This window comes from Astatotilapia calliptera, chromosome 7 (genome assembly GCF_900246225.1).
Source record: "Astatotilapia calliptera chromosome 7, fAstCal1.2, whole genome shotgun sequence".
NCBI classification, from domain to species: Eukaryota; Metazoa; Chordata; class Actinopteri; order Cichliformes; family Cichlidae; genus Astatotilapia; species Astatotilapia calliptera.
This window is the reverse complement of record NC_039308.1, coordinates 41,841,759-41,863,279: the sequence shown is the minus strand read 5'-3', so window position 1 is coordinate 41,863,279 and position 21,521 is coordinate 41,841,759. Positions and strand designations below refer to the sequence as shown.

Genomic DNA, 21,521 nt, shown 5'->3' with positions numbered 1-21,521 from the left:
GAATAGAATAGAATAGAATAGCCCTTTATTGTCATTGTACATGTACAATGAAAGTGTGGATGCTCCAGACCAGTTGTGCAGGAATTAGATATAAATAGTAAAACAGCAGGAATAAATAAGAAACAAGTGAAAAGGCACACAATAGAGAACAGGTTGCAAAGTGCTTGGAAGGAGTCATCACATAAATTAGATGCACCTCCATGGAGGGGGTGCTGGAGGTGTCGGTGGCCGGGACACTGAGAGTGCCCACTGATGGTGGTGCAAAAAGTGTTCCACATTACCAGGCCCTTCCTTAGTCCAGGAGAGACTTACAGTGTGTCAGTGCACGCCCAGCTATGGTGTACTCTGGCCCACCAAACCCTGGTTCACCCGGGGGCATTGCAGTAATCGGAGTGTGTGGAGATTAGGTGTTTAATTGGGGACACTCATAAATATCCTATAGTCCCTGTGGAAATTAATTAATACAGGGGCAAAACATATAGACTGCAGGCTGTGGATGCACCTCTTAATTTTGGGAACAGATTAATGGGGAAGCGTGCAGGGGTGCATTCATAACCAGTAAAGAATTGCGATGTCTGTGCTGGGCTTAGTGGTGATGCAAGGTGGTCTGACACTGACTCTGGGCAAACCACGGGGCATCCTGAACCAGCCAGTCATTCCGAAAGTGCCCGTTACCATTAATGGTCAGTCTGAAGTACTGCCCATTAAATCTGTTCGGAACAGCGTCTACCACCCTCAGACTGGCAGGTTGGTGGAGCGCTGAATAAAGTCTCTGATTTGTAAGTCCATTCACAAGAACGGATGCAACTGGGATCGCTGTTTAGACCCTCTGTTGTTTGCAGTTCAGGAAGTGCCCTAGGCCTTAAGGATTTTCTCCCTTTGAGTAGTTTTTCAGCAGGAAGCTGCAGGGGGTTTGAATAGAAATAAAGAAAACTGGGAGGACCCGAAAGCAAAGCCACACACATTGGGGAGCTTATCCACAGGCACTGTATATATAGTACTCTGCTAATGGTTTTATATTTTGCTTGTGGTTTGAACACAGGTCGTCCAGGCTTTCTGAAAGTTTGGACATTGGCTGTGTGTTTTTTTCCACTCAATTTCAGTCCAGTCTTTGTACCTAACCATTTTCAGAGGAAGGAAGAACTGCAATGAAAATCAGTGGCAACAGGTCTTATGGAGTGATGAATCCAAATGGAAAGTTTTATCTCAAATGGTCATCAGCATGTTTGGAGGAGGTCAGGGTTTAGGGCTACGTTTGAGCCTCAAACTCTGGTGTTGGGAATCTTGAAAAGTAGATAATACTATCTGTAAAGCATCAGATTGGGATGCGACTTCTGCAAAACAATGATTCCAAACAGACTGTCACTGCAATAAACCCATACTTAGATAGAAAAAGGCCACAGTGGAACAGCATCAGTCATAGATGGGCCTCCCCAGAGCCCCGCCCTCAGCGTTATTGAAGCAATGTGCGTTCATCTTGATAGAGAATGGAACAAAAGGAAGCCTCCATCCAGTGAAGAGCTTTGTAATGTCCTTCAAGGTGCTTAGAGAACTATTCCTGAAGACTACTTAAGAAATTACAAGAAAGCTGCTGCAGAGTTCAGGCTGGGTTGAAGAATATAGGTGATACCAGTAATTCATACTGGTAACTATCATACCAGTAACTGACTTTCAAGCTTGTTGTCTCTCCCCCCCCATAAATTGTATTTCCATGTAGGCTTCAATAAATCACTGCACCTATATCCCTTTTTTCTAATGAAATGTTATAAAATGAGTGGGTAGTCAAGACTTTTGCACAGTGCTCTCTATATATGATAATAATTGATAGTAGACATTCTGATTATACTGAAACAGAATATAAGAAGACTGCATGAGATTACAGAAAGTAGACTATGATTTGAGCAAAACCAGATCATGTAAAGACACTAATTATTTTTTTATCTATATTTAATATGATTTTTTACACTGTAAAAAATGTATTTTATTTTGATTGTGGTTAGAATAACTGTTTTTGCTCTACCTGTTTGGAAACAGCAGTGAGTGACTGGACAAATATAGAAGTTAAGTACAAATGACTCTAAATTAGATTTGGATTCTTTTGATGGTTCTTGCAGTTACCTCCACATGTACACTGAATGAGTTGAAGTGAGCAGAATCCAGATTCAGAGACTGGATTACACAATAATTTTCACTTACTTTTAATTGAACAGGCGGGTCTCAGGCTCTTAGAGTAAAAACTATTTCTCCAAATTGCTGGACTGTACTGTGATGGAGAGAATAGAATAAAATATTAGGAAAAATCAGAAAATTAAACAATTAGATTAAAAAAAAAGAGTGGATGGATAGATAGGTGTGTGTTACTAACGTCATCAGTTGGGAAGTCACTCTCAACCACTTTGAGTTCTGGGATGTTGAGTCTCTGGGTATTGCATGTATTTTCTTTTATAAGACAATCCTGAATAATACAAGAAAACAATTATCCCCATGATTGCGTATACCAAAGATATTTGCATACAGTGCAGTACAATGCTTAAGAAGGTTTTCTCATTCTATTGAAGGCAAGGCATGGCAAGGCAAGGCAAGGCAAGTTTATTTGTATAGCACAATTCAACAACAAGGTGATTCAAAGTGCTTTACAGAGACATTAGAAACAAAAACAAATAAAAAGCATGATTTAAAATTGATTAAAACAAGCAAACAAACAAACTAATTAACAAACAAACAAAACAGTATATAAAATCAAAACAGATAAAATCAGAACAGTAGATAAAATCAGTAGTTAAATGTAAGTTTTGAAATTTAAGCTTAAAAGTGTGGATTTGGTGCTTTATTCAAATGCAGCTGAGAACAGGTGAGTCTTCAACCTGGATTTAAATAAACCGAGTGTTTCAGCTGATCTGAGGCTTTCTGGGAGTTTGTTCCAGATATAAGGAGTATAAAAGCTGAATGCAGCTTCTCCGTGTCTGGTTCTGACTCTGGGAACTGATAAAAGACCAGATCCAGATGACCTGAGGGATCTGGAAGGTTCATACTGGGTCAGGGGGTCACTGATGTATTTTGGTCCTAAACCATTCAGAGCTTTATAGGCCAGCATCAGAACTTTAAAGTCTATCCTCTGACGGACAGGCAGCCAGTGTAAAGACCTCAGAGCTGGACTGATGTGGTCCACTTTTTTGGTCTTAGTGAGGACTCGAGCAGCAGAGTTCTGAATGAGCTGTAGTTGTCTGACTGATTTTTTAGGTAGACCTGTAAAGATGCTGTTACAGTAATCAAGCCTACTAAAGATGAATGCATGGACTAGTTTTTCCAGGGCCTGTTGAGACATCAGATCTTTTATCCTTGAAATATTCTTGAGGTGATAGTAAGCTGACTTTGTTATTGTCTTAATGTGTTTTTCTAAGTTTAGGTCTGCATCCATCACTACACCCAAATTTCTCGCCTGGTTTGTGGTTTTTAGGTGTATAGATTGAAGTTCTCTGGTGACCTGTAATCGTTTTTCTTTGGCGCCAAAGACTATTACCTCAGTTTTGTTTTTGTTTAGCTGAAGAAAATTGTGGCACAACCAGTCATTAATTTCCTCAATGCATTTACCAAGAGCCTGTACAGGGCCTCGGTCTCCTGGTGACATTGTGATATATATTTGTGTGTCATCTGCATAGCTGTGGTAGTTTATTTTGTTGTTCTTTATAATCTGTGCCAGTGGGAGCATGTAAATGTTAAACAGAAAGGGTCCCAAGATGGAACCTTGGGGAACTCCACATGTGATACTTGTCTGCTCAGATGTGAAGTTACCTATTGATACAAAGTATTTCCTGTTTTCTAAGTATGTTTTGAACCAGTTTAGATAAAGGTAACCTGAAGATAAAATTAATTATATTGCTATTTCTTATGTGATATAGACTGCTATTAGGATTAAGCACTGAATTAGATGCATTGTGTGAAATGTCACCATACTTCCAGAACAGACTTCTAAACTCTCAGAGCAAATGAAGTAGTAGGACAAGTAAAATCACAGAGTGGGGTCCGTGGATGTCGAGGCTTATAGAGCTCAGAGGGGGCGCAGTATGGATATAAAAAAAAGAATGCTTGGACGCTGCTAGCATGATGGACAGGTTTTTGATGGGGCTCCAACACAAACGCATAGCAGGAGATGAAGCATCGCCAAATATGCTTCCAAACCAACTTCCTTCCAAGCCAAAGACTAGAAAATATGATGACGCATATCTTGCCTTTGACTTCACCTGCACGACGGTGGTGCCAAGGTAGGTATCCCCGGCAGAATTTGGACAGCCCTGCATCAGGAGCTCGTGCTGTACTGTCCACAAAGATTTTCTTGTAAAACAAAGGGGGGCCTAGCAAAAAAAGTTTGGGAACCACTGTGTTAAAGCAACATCTTTATGAGTAAAGGTACTCTAGGTTTCCCAGCAGAACATGTACTGTAACAAGATGACCTTCATTATTATACCTGGTTTCAATGGTTTGGCTGATTGTGAGTGTGTAGTATTCACACACACACACACACACACACACACACACACACACACACACACACACACACACACACACACACACACACACACACATGCACTTACTATTTTGTCCTGTGCCACTTTTAGATCCTGTAGCACCTGCTGCACAATGCTTTCAGCCAGAGTGACAGTCAGTGTTTTCTTCAGTTCACTTTAATAACACAACAGAGGAAATAAGGAACAACTTCATTTATGAGGACATGGTATAAAAGAGGCAATGACTGTGCCAGAGATTTACAGTCACAAATGTCTGCAACTCTACCTAACCAGACTGTGTCTTTTACAGTTTATGTTATTTGTTCTGTCTAAACAGAGATACTAAAACAAAGATGCTTTCACAGTGTATTGTAGATTAGTTTCCTATTGTTAATACAAGTTCTAAAACTAAGGGTTCATACCTATCAGGCATTTATTTATTTAACTTTGAAAAAAGACAAAGACGTGTACATTTCAGTCTATAATGTTTAGAATGTATACACTGAGCATGGAACCATCACACTAAATAATCTTTATTTAACTCATCAAATAGGGCCCTCCTACAATATCTCTGATCCTGATATGATGTGCATTGACTTTACTGATATGTCATAGGTACTGATAGGTACTAACTCATAAGGGATCTCATTAAAAACATTTACTAAATGTTAACCACTGCTCTGTGGAAATGTCCTTACTGCAGTCTGTTGTTGATGATGTGCCCTGTGCTCTCCACCAGAGTGCTTCTTATGAATATGTGTGTCTGTGTGCTTCTTTTGGAGACACACTCTGAAAGACACTCACACACACTAGACCGCTGGACCACCCGTGGGTACAAAGCATCAGCGTGTCTCATCAGGCCTTGAGACAGCTCCTGGAACACAGAGACTAGGACTTCAGTAAGGACAAGACTGGGCATCTGAAGATGAAACAGCATTAAACAATCTTCCCTCAAGACCAAGCTTGACCTGGCAAGCACCCATGACATCATTTCCAAAATGGCAGCACACCTAGGCAGCTAACTAATTTTAAAACCCCAGCTCTCTCTTACCAAAGGTAAATTTAAACTCATTCAACAATTCTAATCGTTAAATAACATGTCACATATAACCTAGTCTGGCAACGTTTCTAAAACAGTTTGATATAGATGACATTTGTCAAATATCGTTGTCACATACATGTCACATCCGGAATTAAACTCAAAACTGTAACGCTTGGTGTTGTCAATGCATTTAACACCCTGACTGTAAACTACTTGGTGTCCAAAAGCCACTGAAACAAAAGAGCTTCCAGACAGACGTTAGCCTGATCCTTTGAATTCACAAAGGGGGGCGCCCATCACTGCGCATCACATCTTCACCACCGTCACCCAAGAGTGCTCCTGTTGTTGATGACGTTCACACTAACAAGGTTGCATGTTGTGACAAGTGGGGTCATTGCAAATCTTGCAAAGTCAATTAACCACCATCATCTGAGAGAAATGTGAGGTGTGATGAGAAATTGCTTCAAATGCTACCGTTTGGCTTCAGACTAAACTCCCAAATAGCCTTAAGAACTTACAGTAATAGTTCGAACATGGTATTATGTTACATAATTTTCATTTCTGATCACTTTTTGCACACTTTTTTGTCTATTTTTTTTTATTTTCTTTTTAAAATATATATGCACATAAATACATGTATGAGTTTTTTTTTTAATTAAAGACAGAATTTTCAAACGTCATTAACACCCTTAACTTAATTGGAAATAATATAGACAACTTTAAGAAAAGGGTTAAAACAGCTATTATTTTTGCTTTTTTTTTTAAACTTTAGCAGACAAATTATGTAGCTAGCTGAAAAAACAGCGTCCATTCCAAAATAAATTCATTTTTTGATTGCTCAGACTATGGCTCTACTCTATTTTGCCTCAGTCTATATTAACTAAGCTTTCTGGGGATTCTCAGATACTTTGAACTACACTGTGTTCTGTAGATGAAGACACTCCCAAGTTATTTGCAAGCCAAGCCTTTTTTCAAGAATTTATTCATGTTTGATTTGGGCTACCTGTGTGTGCTCGTTGTTGTTGCTGAAGTTGAAGTTGGACATGGATTCTCATATTTCTTGAACGTGTGTGTGTACGCGTGTGCACACAGTGAGTGCTTTCTAAACGTTTACCTGTATGCTCCTAGTGAACTCATTGGTCAGTGCAGTAGCCGTGTCAGTAAGAATGCTGTTCACAAAGTCTCCATCGGAGGCGCACTTCCTGCCTACCTCATATAGCGACGGCAGCAGCTACACAAATAATACCAAAAGAAATATTAGGTGGCATACAGCATCATTTACAATCCCTGGTCACTTCAGTGAGGATATTGTTATAGGCTAATGCTTGACTTCATTCAAAAAGCATTCACTTCATTTAAAAGAGGTTTTTTGTATCTTCTGTCCCCCTGTATTTGCAAAGGTAAGGGGAAAACAATCAAAACATACATAAATATGCTTAAATATCCAAAATTAAATTTGAAGCATGTACCTTTAAAGAGTCCCTGGCATGTTGCAGCACCTCGTGCGCTTTGAGGACATCAGCTTGGTCCTCTTGAATGCTACAGTGGCTTAAACGTTGAAGGCTGCTCTCTAACTGGCGACACATTCCATGGACGAGCTAAAACGGTGGACAACATACACATAAGATTTATATGACCTGGTACAAAGAGTAAGGTAATTTTCATTTGGTCAATTATTTCTTTGTTGTAACAATGTTTCTTGGTAATTAAGCTGTGAAGCCTGTTTAATTCCCCTTAAAATGAGCCACATTTGTAAGGAAAATCATTTGTGGTTGAGCAGCAACTATTACTAGTTATATAAATTTACTAGTTGAATAAATGATGTTGCATTTTTACTGGCTTACCTTTTCAGACTGTTGAGTTCTAAAGACTTGTCGAAGTTCTATGCTGTCAGACTGTCTCTGGTTGTTTCTGTCTAAATGCTGCTGAATCTGAACACACACACACAAACAAAGACACGCAGCTGACGTCCGGAAAAAGAAGAAGCCTTTCCAAACAACAATTAATATATATTACTATATACACGGGCAGTCTGAGGTACACCTGTGCACTACTCATGATGTCAGATCAGCATCCTGATGTGGCACACCTGTGAGGTGGGATGGATTATCTCAATATAGCAGATGTGCCCACTACCACACATTTGGACTGATTTGTGACCACTGTTTGGGAGGGATGGTTATATTGCGTATCTGGAATGAATTTTAGGTCTCTACGTCCATCCCATGGGGAATGGGAGCAAAAACAAAAGTGTTGCGTTTATATTTTTGTTCAGTGTATAATATAAATTTGGACTGTATCGCTACATAGACTACAATGAATCTGTTAGATGTGTATGCTGGCTGCATTTGCTGTCTCAGTTCTCTGATGTCCAAAAAAACACAGCAATAGAAAACAAGAGAAAACATGAACTTCAACTGTGATGTAAAAATTAATTGACCCTTGCCCTAAACGCATAAAACGCATACAATCTTAAATAACAACCTGCTAAACACACTGACCTTGTGCAGGGCCTCTTTTGTTCTGTCAGGGTTGCTACGGTAACTCGGTGTGATATCGGCAAGGGGAAGAGACATGTGCTGCAGAGTGAAGTTCCTGCATAACAAAGAAACCTAACATCAAATTATGGATCTGTTTAACGGTGCACAGGGAGAACATGCAAACTCCACACAGAGCATCAGACTGGATTCAAACCCAGGTCCTTCTTGCTATGCAGTACCAGAGCTGACTACTGCACCGTCACCCATATTGAGTCTGTCTTTCTTTTAAAAATATTTAATAGGAAAATGGGAACTAGGTGCAGCAATTTATTGGGACTTGCCTTTCTATGATATGACCACCTTTATTCTTCAACACAGCCTACATTCTCTCATATAATTTTTCTAAATAGTCCTCAGGAATAGTTCTCAAAGCATCTTGAAAGACATTACAAAGCTCTTTTGCGGATATCGGCTGCTTTTTGTTCTGTTGCATAAATATATGATTTAAATGGTTCTTTGATAAGTTGTCTATTATATGTAGACATGTTACTGGTTCATTCCTTGGGTTAGGTGCCATTTTTATGTTTGAAAGATCCATAGATCAGTCTTAAGCAGCTTAGGAATCAAATAAACAAGTGAACACACAAAACATTCCTTTGAAATTTGTCAGCTATAAGGACTGGACTAAACACGAGTGAAAAAGCAGCCGGTGTTTCAAAGGAATTGTATATTTTAAAAAACATTTTTTCTGGTAAAAGCCAGCAAAGCGTTTTTTGACATTTACCTGGACGCTGTCATTTAACAAGTGTGTGTGTGTGTGTGTGTGTGTGTGTGTGTGTGTGTGTGTGTGTGTGTGTGTGTGTGTGTGTGTGTGTGTGTGTGTCCATGACCTCTCCAAGGCATCTGCTACATCCTGGAAACCTCTAGCAGTCACACTGTTTCTGTCCCATGTTAAAGTCCTTAAAAAAAGAGAGATCAGTCAGTTTGAGGAAATACAGCTCTGCCTTCCACTGATATTTCATACTTTCTCTGCCTCTGAAAGGATGATCTTTAATTCACTAATTAGCTCTTTGGATTAGAACATTTATTAATTACAAACATTCTTAAAAGAGAGAGAGAGAGAGAGAGAGAGAGAGAGAGAGAGAGTGTGTGTGTTTACATGTGCACCTCAGGCTGGTATTACTCATCAGGGCTTTGGACAGCATTTTAGCTCCTGTATCTCCGATAAAGTTTCCACTAATGTCAAGTTCAACCAGAGCTGCATGACCACCCAAAGCACTCAGCAGAATGTGCATCCCAGTCTTCAGCTTGGAGTCAGACACTGATAAAGACTGCAAGGGCTGCAAACACAGATTTCAATTTCAGGGTCACAGGCAGGGTAACACATCTGACAGGCTGGACATCCAGTGCAGGGATACTGAATTACATTAAAGTACACTGAAGGTTTCACTCACACACTCTTCATCCTGGATTAGCTGAGCTATACGTTGAAGAACGTCAGTGAGCGCTCTGGTCGATAGCAAAGTAGGCAGACATGAAATGAAGGGAGAAAGAAGAGAAAAAACTTAAGAACGAGGAGAAAATACATTTACTGATTTACATTCTTTAAACTACAGGCTGACTAGTTTACAAATAGCACCGACTTTGAAATAAATATTGTGATCTGAAAGATTTAATTAGCAGTGGCACGTTGTTGAGCCAAACGGGTGGCAGAAAGTGATAGTTCTTTGTGTACCTTGTAACAACACCTGGTGTCTATGGAAAAGAGAAACTCAGCTTATGAATCTAGGACCAATATAGCTAGAGACAGGAACATAAATGCCGATAAATGCTTGGATTATGATAAATAGGTCAAATGTGTGTTTGACCTGGAAATATTCTGACCTATGTCTATGTTCTACCACAGAAATGATGTTACCATATTGTCCAAATCATGCATCAGTTTGCTGCATTAATACTGAGCGATGATGTTACAGATTCTGAAAGTGCAGCTTTACAGTTACTGATGTTGCAGTTTCTGTTTTTTTTTACATTACTATTACTATACTTTGTGTGCAATACAAATTTTATATCATGCAAAGGTTGTTTAATTGAATTCAGTTACTCAGTTTAAAAACATATAACCAGAGGTGCACATAAATGGTCCGCAGGTGCGCATTCGCTGTCAAAATAAAAGACGCGCACCAGATAAGAAGTTGCAACGCGTGTTTGCGTACATAAGATTTTCTGGAGGAGGACAGACATTTGTTTAGAACTCTTAAAGATGTCGAAGAAGCTCCTTTAAGCAATTACTGTGATGTTCCTCCACCTCCAAAGAAATGTCAGAAGGAGTCCGAACCACAAAAGAAGCGCGTATTCTCGGAAAAGTAGTTGCAGGAGGTGAGCTGGCTTCAAACAGATGATGAACGCACAGAGATGTGGTGCAGAATGTGCCGTGAAAATCCCACTCTAGTGGACAAAAACAGTGCCTTTTATATGGATGCAAACGCGCGTTGCAACGTCCTATCTTGTGCGCATCTTTTATTTTGACAGTGAATGTGGACCACTGATGTGCACAACTACATATAACTGTGAACATCTGCATTTCAGTTGGCGTCTTTGACAATCTTATTCTATAAAAGTGATGGCCACCATTTTTATGTTTCTATTCTGATGACCCGCTGCACACAGCGGACTCTACTATTATGTATAACCACTTACTTTTAATGAACATTCAAATGAGATAATCAGTTGTATTTGCTATATGGAAGCATTTTAAACATTGTGAAGGGTCAGTGTGATAAACTGATGTCAGTAGACAATGTGGTGGTAGAGTAAGGCGACCTCTTAATCTTTTTCATCATACCTGGATTTCATGGCAAAGTTTCTCCCCAGAGCAAGATGTCGAAGAGACTGACATCGACCGACTGACAGAACCAGGGTCACCATGTCATTCTCAAAACCTACAGTCAGAGAGCAAGGGAAAAGTGGTGGAAGCATTCATTCTTCCTGGTGTAAATGGGTTTACTGTATTTTAATAATTCTCTTATTATTCATCTAGTGAAAAAAAGCTAACTGTCAAATTGTTGTTGATCATATTAGGGTTATAGTTATGAGGGTGCTATCAATCTTCTCACTCTGGAGAGGAAAAATAATTTGACTTTGAAAATAAGCACTTGACAAAATAAGGCAAAGAACTCAGAGATACACTGTCACACACAGAAGTCACCAACTTTGGGTTGAGTCAGTCACAACAGACTTTATGTGGCATTCAGATTAGCTGCATCCAAGCCTGTCAAAGTGCTGCTAGTGGACTCAGCAGTGGACGTGTTCTCTGGAGTCAAAGGAATTCTTAATGCTTCAGCATACCAAGACATTTTGGATTTCATCCTCCCAACTTTGTGGGAACAGTTTGGGGATGGCCCCTTCCTGTTGCACTACGACTGCACAGCAGTGCACAAAGCAAAGTTCATAAAGACATGGATGAGACAGTTTGGTGCGGAAGAACTTGACTGAGTTAGAACTCCTTTGGGATGAGTTAGAGCGGGGACTGTGAGCCTGAACTTCAATGTACTGAAATGAGTTTTGCAGGTTTTATATGGCATAATTGGATTTGTGTGTAAGAAAGTTGTTTTGCATACTGTTGTCAGAGATATCCAGACTTCTGATGGCTGTGGCTTCAGAGATGTGTTCCTGTATCACCTGGGCTCCTGCTGAACGTAGCTACACATAAACAAACACATATTTATTGGTCTAAAACATGTTCCTACTGTGGATGCTACCATTCATCATAAATGAAAAAAGCTATTCTTTCTGCATGAGGGTATGTGAGTGTGTACCTCGCAGCTGCTTAGGTCTAACTCCAGCCCAAACAGTCGTTTGTTGGTTGCCAGACCCTGCAGTAATAACCTGGTTGCAAAACATATCAATAGATTCATTAACCACAGACTACTAGTTCGTCAGTATTTGTAATTGTGTTTTAGAAAGTACAATATGTGCTGGCAGTGTGGACAGTAGTACTCTGAAGGTAAGCAATGGTTGCTTTTTTAACCTAGTATTTCCTAACAAGATATAGTTTGACAAAAACTTTCACACATATGAACCTAAAGCGCTTCAAAACATCTCTTACTGATACATGGGATGCTTCACGGTTAGTACGTACAATAGTAATTGTGATAAGAGAGGTGGAAAAACTATATTTTTATTCATCTTTATTCTAACCAAGTCAAAAATGCTGTCATATTAAATACAACTAAGGTTGCCAGCGCTGACTAACATCAACCGTCACGTTTTTTCCCCTGCTGTCTGACGTCATTAAGCACAGCTAACAAACAGGTTTTTATTGAGTTACGTAATGATTCACAAAAATGAAAGGTCAATGGCAAAGCACTGATAAAATACACCGATGAAAATAAAACCCACAAAGAAATTTTGTGGTCATTAGCATTACTCTGAGATGCAGTGTGAAAAGTGCCTACGGTGTAGCGGTGGCGAAATATGGCTGTGCAAAAAAATGTCTCAACTAACTGCGTGTGACTGATTTAGAATATAAAAGTACAAAAACATGCATTTTAATTCCCATTTCAGGGCTTCATTCATTAATTAACTACATTTTTAGCCAGACTTTTTCAGCCACTTCACAGTTCCCACGGCCAACAGTGAGCTTTCGTGTCATATGTGACAGTGTGTGGACACACCTGAGAGCTTGTGGAGGTAGTTTGGTTGCAGACAGCCCAACATATTTCAGCTCACAGCTCTGACTAAAGAACTCTTGAATGCTCCTCGTGACCTCCTGCACCTTTCTATACACGTGCACACACGTGCACACACACACACACAGAGGGAGAGAGAGAGAAAGAAAAGAGATTTCTTGTCGTAGTCACATAAACATTCATGAAGACAGCAGGGTGTCTGGATCAGGTTCACATATTCAACCTTTCAATTAATAGATAACTTAGTAGATACCTCTCGATCTCTGAATCTATCAGTGAATTAATCTATGAATTTATCAGCTGATGACAGTTTAACATGACATCTTTTTAATGGCTTAATATATTGTGTATATGGAAAATATTAAATATCATTTTTCAAGTTCCTAAGAATTTGTAACAAGATTGTGTCAAACACAGCACCGAGCATATTGTTATAAAAACACACGTTGGATGAAAGAAATTATGGGACATCTTTTTTTTACTGATTTATTTATTTATGTTGACACCTAAATTATCTACTAATTCTGGAACTGCTCTTTTTTTCTATGGTGAAAGGCGTTTCACATTTAACAACTTTAACAACTCTCAACAACATCAGGTGATATGTTGTAAAAGCCACTTGTTTATGGTAAAAGCCAGTTTGTGCACATGCTGTCAAAGCTCCTTCTGAACACTTCATGCTACTATGTTCTCAGACTGTAACCTGAGGTACTGCAGTACTGTGGTGAATATTCATATTTAATTTGTTCATTAATGTTGTTTAGTAAACTTGTGGACTGGTTGCTCCTATAAATTGTCGCAGTATGACTCCATAGGCTTGGAATGCCCTCTTCTGGTTTTCAAAAGCTGCTGCATTTCAAACCAACTAAGAAACTGAAGTCCAATGAGTTTACAGATATGGACAGTGGAGCTGACCTGTGGCTGAAAGGATTCCTGGCCAGGTTAAGGTGCACCAGTTTGTAACAACATCCAGCAGACAGCGACACAAATAACTGCATGAAAAGAAAGGTTAAAGTGAGCGAAAGTTATCTACAGAAAGTAAGTAAAATACAAGCAATTGTTTCAAACCACTGTTTTGATACTGTGCATACAAGAACAATGACAATAATAATAATAATAATAATAATAATAATAATAATAATAATAATAATAATAATAATAATAATAATAATAATAATAATAATAATAATAATAATAATAATAATAATAATAATAATAATAATAATAATAATAATAATAATAATAATAATTGTCTCTATGTGTTGGCCCTGCATCAGACTGGCGACCTGGGGAAGCTATCAAACTGGATATATGAGTGGATAAAACATAAATATTAACATAGATGTAATGTAGTACAGATTGGTCTTGGGCACAAGCTATGAGGTCCCTGATTTTGGTTTGTTTTATTGTTTTATCCATTTTGTTGAGATCCAACCATGGCCTCTGATTCTTCCAAATATCAATCAATGAGAAATCAATGAGATGATGGAAAGAAGTCCACAGTTATAAAAACAGTATGTCACTGACTGTGTCCAGAGGGCAGCTGGTATCACTGAGGTCCAGATAAGACAGAGAGTTTGTACTGGATAAGAACTTGAAGAGAAACTGCAAGAGACACACAGATGCATCATAAAGTCTGAGTTATGTAGACATGGTTTCTTTCAGAGACTAGGCAGCTGAAATGATGACAAGGAGAGACACAATCACCATCCTAACAGGCCAGCATTAACTTAGGAAGAAGAAGATAATAATAAGATAATAAAGAAAATAATTTCCAGAATATTTCTAGGATATTTTGATAAACATAAGACTTGCTTGACTGAAATCAGAATCCATTATTTGGACTCTACTGGAGAAAACGTTTAGGCTCTGTACATGTCTACATTCTTATCCAGGATGGAAAACCATCAGCGTATGTCTTGAAACAGAGTTGCTGTTTCTGGCAAACCTTCACTTACTTTCACGGTGCTTGGACAACACGTTACAAGTCCAGCAACCTTTGTTGTACATAGAAATACTTTGTTGCATGAGCAACGTATTGGACCTTGTGGCCTTCGGTGATGATTACCCTTGTGAAGACCACAAGCTGAAATGTTTCAACAAACCAGTGAAGCTGGTTGCAAGCAAGGTCAGGATAATAGTCGGCACCACTTCTGGATGTTAAAGGTACGTGTACTGCAAGTACTGTAAGAGTATTCGTTGCATCATTTGTCTTCAATCCATATCATGTGAAAACACATAAAGCAGAGTGTTACCGTGGCTTCCTCAGTAACCAGGCTACTGGTGTTACCAGACAGATCGAGGTGGGTCAGAGATGTTGAGAACCTTTGACTGGAGGACAACACCTGACTCAGACAGCCGAGACCTGGAAAAAAAACAATCAAACCACAAATAATGATTATTTTGAATGGGGTAAGGATGTGACAGCAAAGATGGTGTGAAACACATTTATGGCGGCAGGCAAAATATCCGAAGGAATCCTCCTTTTATTCATTTCATATTCATTCAAAGACGAGCAAAAGAGGAATCTGCAAAACTGATATACCTGGATGTATTGTACAAAAATATGATCATACTATACTCAGCATTTGTTCGAATTTGTATCTAAGAGGTGTGTTTTAACACACTAATTATAATTATTTAGTGGTACAATGCAAAGTGTTGACAGGAAGTGCTTTTATTTTGAAGTGCAAGGTCATCAGGAACAACATTACCTTTTGGTCGAGTGACTTTTAAGCAGCACATTCAGCAACTAAAATGTTCTACTGAATGGTTTCTTTCTGGCATTCAATATATGCTTTCAGACTGTAAAAGTCCTGAGTGTTCACCTCCTCTTCATATTTACTCGATTCTGTCTTCATTCTGCTCCTTATCTTATTAAACTAATGAAAACAGCACATTATTTCTACAGTTTATAGTGTTTGTACCTCTGGCAGTCATCGACACCCTGGACAGGGAGAGGCGCTTGAGTCCTTTCTCCAGATTCTCCAAATTCTGACTTAGCGCTATTACACCTTGCAGTGAAAACACAAAACATTAACACAACTGTGAGTCAAAATAGTGTCTTTCAAAGGGACATATTTTGCAGAAAAGCACAGGTAGAGGCAATGACATTAATAATAATTCAACTCTGCTGCGATTTGTATATTCTCATTCACTGACTTGACACTTTTTAGAACAAAAATATTCTTATTTTTAGTCATTTTATTCGGTATCTATGATTACTACCTGCATTTTATGATGTGTCTGTGCTGGTGACGCTTGCCTTTTCTCAGGAAGGCTTTTATGTTCTACTAGAATCAAATTTGTTTGCCAATCACTTCATACCTTTAATAAAAGTTTTCACTATATACATATTACTGTCTGAGTCTGCACAGATATGAATCTAAACTGCAGCTGTTTGGTGAAGGCATACAACTACAAACCAGTTATTATGATTTGCAGCAGTAGACGCTTTCCCCCTATTCACATCTTAGTCACAACCACATACATGAATCAGGTGTCAAATCTAAAAAGCTCACCTTTGTCTTCAATTGGATTGCCAGAGAGGTTGATAGATTGCAGGTTAGACGAGGCATGCTCTTTGAGGGCAGCAGCCATTTTGACTGCAAAGTCCCTGTAAAGAAGATTATTGTCAGTCTCAATACCTGTAAGCTACACTGTAAATCAAAGTAATTTAAAGTCTGCCTAGTTTAACAAGTGAAAATATTTCTTCCTGAGTACATATATTTTCCTGAAATACATGATATTGTGCAAATGTTTTATACAATTAAGATGTTTGGATCTTGAGTCACCGCAGTAACATAAAGGAGGCATCTGCTTGGCCTGTGACGAGTGCAAACACTCAGCCAGAGTAACAAAGGTCTATGTTGTCACAAGAAGGAGGGGTCCTGAGACAAGAGTCCCAGATTTTGTTAAAGTCATGGTTAAAAGCTCAAACGTGCAGTGAGGAGCTCTGTTGAGCTGTGGGGAGCATTCTGCTGGTTTGAAACTAATGGTCCTCTCAGTGTTCTCTCCTGCTGTTAGTGGTTTCTTCTGCATGATAATAATGCATTCATCAATAGAGCACCTGGGCTCCATAATGACCCCACATCTTTCTGAGACACTTTCTGTTTTTTCATTGATTTTTGACCCGTCTGTATGTGGACACAGAAACTCACAGCTTCAGTCCACTGGCCTCCAGCGAGAGCTCCTCCAGACTGGGAGACCTCGACAGCAGGTATGTCAGCTGCTGCTGGATATCCACTGACTGAAAGAACAAAACAAGAAACGTGCAGAGTGGTGTTTCCAACTTTCTTTTTTGCATTAGCAGTGGCCCATAAACACATGCACAATAAGCCTGCCGTGAATCCAGGAGCTGGGAGAGGTTTTTATAAAGTCCTGGTGGGGATTTTTTTTTTAACCCAAGTTATTTTGTCATTGTGTATTTGGTCTTAGAAATAATTTGGTCTGGAGTGATATCAAGAATGGAAAAGAGCAAAATTTCAGTTCGATTCAATTTCATTCATGTTGCACCAAATCACGACAAGTTTCCTCAAGTTACAGACCCCAGCTCTGTACTCTTTACCAGCCTCAATAAATCAGCTCGCTTCTTGTTTAAACCCACTCGTGTCTTCGAGTGTCTCCATTTAGATCCACGCCACACACCCGAACATAACAACTTATGAATGATTGTGATCCAAAACCCTCAAGAGAAATCAATCTTTTATGTTTTTTTATATGCTTTTCTAATAGTTTTTAAATATTATTCATAATAAATGAATTTACACTTAAGAATGTCACCTGAAATGAGAGCTAAGGAGAAGAAGATTATCATCTGATCAGCTTATTAACTGTTGGGGTCACAAGCAAATAACAGTCAAAACAATAAAGCAAATAATTATTTCCATATAGATTCCACAGTCTGATAACATCTCCAGCACCGCAGTCTTGCTCTGTGACAGTTGTGTTGGATCTAACATATATTTTGTTCCTATTATTAAATGACCACTTAGTTTATTCATGAGAATAATAGTTGTCATTTTGAGAAAAAGCTGGATTCAAGTGTGCAAACCTTTAGGTAACTCTTTCAAACACTCAAACATAAATAAATAAAAATCATAGTGTACCAGTTTGAGATCTTTGCAGTAAATCTTTGTAAACCACTGGTTAAAGGACAAAGCCGCTACTGCCAATGCCAGGTCCCTGTGAGGAAAGGAGACAAAGAAGGTATGTAACAGCGGTAAAGTATGACTGGATTAGCCATCATAATGCTGTATCTCACCTGCTGTCTAAGTGGCTGAAGTCCTGCAGGTTGAATTGTCTCCAGTTGTGGATGTAGTAGATGTTGTCAACATCCTGCATAAACAGTTTGACATTAATTATAATATTTGTATAAAAAGTGCTAAAATTGATTTAAAATTTTAGAATTTATTTCAAATGTGAGTCATCTAAAGTTTGGTGCAGATGGCATTACTAGATTTTATGTTGATGCCACATTAACATACCCACTGAATCTCTTCTCTAAACGGCATCTCATTGAAATCACACAAAGCAGCATAGGTATCAGAGAATCCTCCTGGGAACGATACTCAGATACATTAGTTCTAGTTTTAAATTCATTTGTTTTTCTGAAATGCAAAACTGTCGGTGATCATGTAGTTAGTGTTGCTAATGTTTGAATCATACGGTGTTTATGATCAACTGAAATGGTCTTTAGCTTTATCACAGTATGTACAACACATTTATAAATGTTTACATGTTAGTACAGTAAGTGATATCCCAACTACATTATCTGAAACTGGGAAATGAAACACACCACAGTAGCCAGGCTGACTGTTCATCTGCTCCTCTATCGCACCAATCAGTGTGAGGAGTCGGTCCTTGAGATCGGGTGGAATTGTCTTCAACAGCTTTCTGAGGATTAAAGGAAAATATGAAATGTACCCCATGAAACTGCAATACTCTGCAGACAGACCAAGAGTCTATTGACTGGGAGCTCGGAAATTCAGGTCTTGACTCACTTGATCTATTCCCTCATTAAACACCTCAAAGTATTTTGGCCTTAAGGTCTTACTAAATATATATAATTGTGTTGCTTTTAGAATTTCTAGTCATGTTTATTGTCCTGAAAGCCTAGTAAAGTTGGACAGATCTACCATGTGTGAGATCTGATTTCAAAAAGCTAAGGTCCCAAAGGTGAACAAGCTCACTTTGACTGTGCAACAACAGGCCTTTGGAAACCAGCTGATGACATTGTAGTGGCTACGTCTTTTATATATAGTCTATGATTGTTTCCTATATTCATCAAACTGTATGTAAACTTGGGGAGTATCTTTAAAAACACACACTGTATATAATAAACATATAATGTTTTCTGTGATTTGAGAAGCCATTGGCTTTGAGACTGGTACGAGCCCACTGCAAGACGGACCCACCCTGGTGAAGAATCAGGAAAGATCCTCTTCAATGAGGCGGTCATGTGACTGATCATGGCTTCAAGATCTTCAGTGTGTAACACACTGAAATACAGAGTCTGTCTGTCTGTCTCCAACACAATCTGCAACACATCCATACGTGTGTTACTCTCCGCATATAAAAACTAGTCTTTTTTATAGAATCAAATATTGTCTTAATGTGTGTTTTATATATGCATAAGTGCATATAAAAATTTAATGTAAAAACAGGTTATATATTGACACTGATAAATGGTGTACCTTCATGTGACTATGAATATTAATGGCGCAAATCTCCAGGTAGCTAAAGGTGCTCTCCACCTGTGCATGAGAGAAAGGCATGAGTGTGAATACACACACACACACACACACACACACACACACACACACACACACACACACACACACAAAGACAAAGTGATAACAAATTCCATTTAAAAATGTGATTGTTTTTTGGTAACTGTGGTGCGGCCGAATCCATCCTTTCACTGCAGTGTTAAATGGCCTGATACTGATGCAGTGCTTTTACACTGCAAGCCATATCCGCCCAGTCCTACACTGCTTTATTCTATGCACAGTGAGAATGAATCTGTGCACACCGATGCATCGGGGCATTTATGCACATACATATAAAAAGAAAATGTTTGGCACGTTCAGCTCTATCTCTCTCCAGAAACAGTGTCCTAGTCAGAAAGGATAATCCATAAGGCTCATAACTCACAATGGTCATTTATCAAGTAAGAACCAGTAAGGAAAAAAATAACCCCTCTTATTTCAAACCTCATCACACAATGTTTAAGTTAAGCTGGTTTGGTTTAAAAGAGACGTTGTAATTTACCCTGATAGGTTGCTTGTTTATAACCACGTAGCCTCTCCATAGACTCAGTACCTAAGAGAAACAGACATCATAAAAACAAAGAGAAAAGCTATTAGATATCAAACTGACAGACCAATGCCTGCAGCTTCAGAGGAACAGTGTCATTTTATGCAATTTTGGTCCTTTACATTGACCTCCAAACTACAGTAGCACTGAGGTCCACAAGTGGCATGCTGCTCCTGCAACCGTCCCATATGTCAGTGTTGCAGCAGCCGAATGCAATTCTCAGATGGACAGTTAGTGCTCGTAGAGCGTCATCCTCATTATTACCACTCTGCTTACACAGGAAACAAGTTACCATATGAAATTTGGTCACATGTCAGGATGACCTAAAGTTTAGCTTCTTGTGCAATAGGTACAAATTAATGTTGCCCAAATTACTTTTACAACAGTTTATTTACTCTGATTTTGCGTCAATCATTAATCATTAATTAATCATGCCATAAATATATGTTCTTAAAAATCTGTATTTTATTCCTTTCTACCTTTGACAGAGTAGTGTAAATTTCTTTACTTCGTAAAAATTAACATTAAACTTGAAGTTGTTCAGTGACCTGCTTTAAGAACCTTCATACATGTTTATACATACATTGTTAGCTTTTTAAACAACGGGTTATAGTAAACAAGTCAAAATATAGTAAACAAGTTACAGTAAAAAAGTCAAAATGCACTTTAACAAACACATAATCAATTTATAATATGTAATTTATTTTTTTTTACCATTTTTTTATTCAATCAATAATGGACAATAAAATTTATTTGAATACATTGATCCACCTTAAATAAATGAACAAAATATAAAAGTAGTTTAACAACATTATTTATTTATTTATTTTTACTTTAATCCACAAGAAAGTAAACTTTAAGTGATCCTGACTCTTGATAAAAAATATTTGTCTAACCCTAAATCACACGCACTGTAAAAACAGATCTTTTAGTGCCCCCTCCTGGCAGATTTGTGTACATGCCGATGCCAGAGCGGCCCTGGTGCCCACATAAACGTGTTTTCTGTGTGCAAACAAACTGTTAGCAGACAAGTAGTAATGAGGCTGATCCTGTAAGAGCACCAGCTGATTCAGATTTAGTTAGAGTAGTCATAGTGAAATAGCCATTAGACCAAAGGTATTGGCTTTTACCAATGATACTCACCATAAACCTGTTGGTTGACCTTCCAGTTGTCAGACTGGAGTTGTTCAAAATAACAGGCGTCACCAGACAGACTCTGTGAGGCTTCAGCAGCTCTGATATCTGATCTGCTCACAGGATTACACACAAAAACAGACCATCACTATTGCTATCATACTTTTAAGGACATCTTCAGCAGAGGCTTCAGTTACTGTTTGTTTCTGGACCTTTCGGTCCAAAGTTTAGCCTTCAACAAGTGAAATGCTCAGTTGGGTTAAGATCAGGTGACTGGATACCTGGTGACATTCAAGGATATTCCACTTCTTTGCTTTAAAAAATTCCTGGGTTGCTTTGGCTGCATATTTTA

At 38.6% G+C, this 21,521-nt stretch overlaps 1 protein-coding gene across 1 annotated transcript in view; it reads right to left on the bottom strand.

The window, feature by feature from the left end:
* The window catches only part of carmil2 (capping protein regulator and myosin 1 linker 2), a 62,936-nt gene that overhangs the window by 36,379 nt on the left and 5,036 nt on the right, over positions 1-21,521 (bottom strand). Inside the window, exons 2-30 of the mRNA XM_026174824.1 lie at positions 21,179-21,282; positions 19,991-20,041; positions 19,414-19,473; positions 19,135-19,256; positions 18,516-18,613; positions 18,205-18,275; positions 17,982-18,055; positions 17,827-17,902; positions 16,879-16,967; positions 16,240-16,334; positions 15,646-15,732; positions 14,974-15,083; positions 14,246-14,323; positions 13,634-13,710; positions 12,704-12,808; positions 11,846-11,915; positions 11,648-11,729; positions 10,873-10,969; positions 9,482-9,536; positions 9,195-9,367; positions 8,918-8,986; positions 8,049-8,142; positions 7,392-7,478; positions 7,017-7,145; positions 6,662-6,778; positions 5,204-5,379; positions 4,593-4,680; positions 2,366-2,455; positions 2,197-2,263 (exon numbers count right to left, since the gene is read on the bottom strand). Coding sequence (XP_026030609.1) covers positions 2,197-2,263; positions 2,366-2,455; positions 4,593-4,680; positions 5,204-5,379; positions 6,662-6,778; positions 7,017-7,145; positions 7,392-7,478; positions 8,049-8,142; positions 8,918-8,986; positions 9,195-9,367; positions 9,482-9,536; positions 10,873-10,969; positions 11,648-11,729; positions 11,846-11,915; positions 12,704-12,808; positions 13,634-13,710; positions 14,246-14,323; positions 14,974-15,083; positions 15,646-15,732; positions 16,240-16,334; positions 16,879-16,967; positions 17,827-17,902; positions 17,982-18,055; positions 18,205-18,275; positions 18,516-18,613; positions 19,135-19,256; positions 19,414-19,473; positions 19,991-20,041; positions 21,179-21,282 — 2,691 coding nt within the window. The remainder of the gene's footprint in view (positions 1-2,196; positions 2,264-2,365; positions 2,456-4,592; positions 4,681-5,203; positions 5,380-6,661; positions 6,779-7,016; positions 7,146-7,391; positions 7,479-8,048; positions 8,143-8,917; positions 8,987-9,194; positions 9,368-9,481; positions 9,537-10,872; positions 10,970-11,647; positions 11,730-11,845; positions 11,916-12,703; positions 12,809-13,633; positions 13,711-14,245; positions 14,324-14,973; positions 15,084-15,645; positions 15,733-16,239; positions 16,335-16,878; positions 16,968-17,826; positions 17,903-17,981; positions 18,056-18,204; positions 18,276-18,515; positions 18,614-19,134; positions 19,257-19,413; positions 19,474-19,990; positions 20,042-21,178; positions 21,283-21,521) is intronic.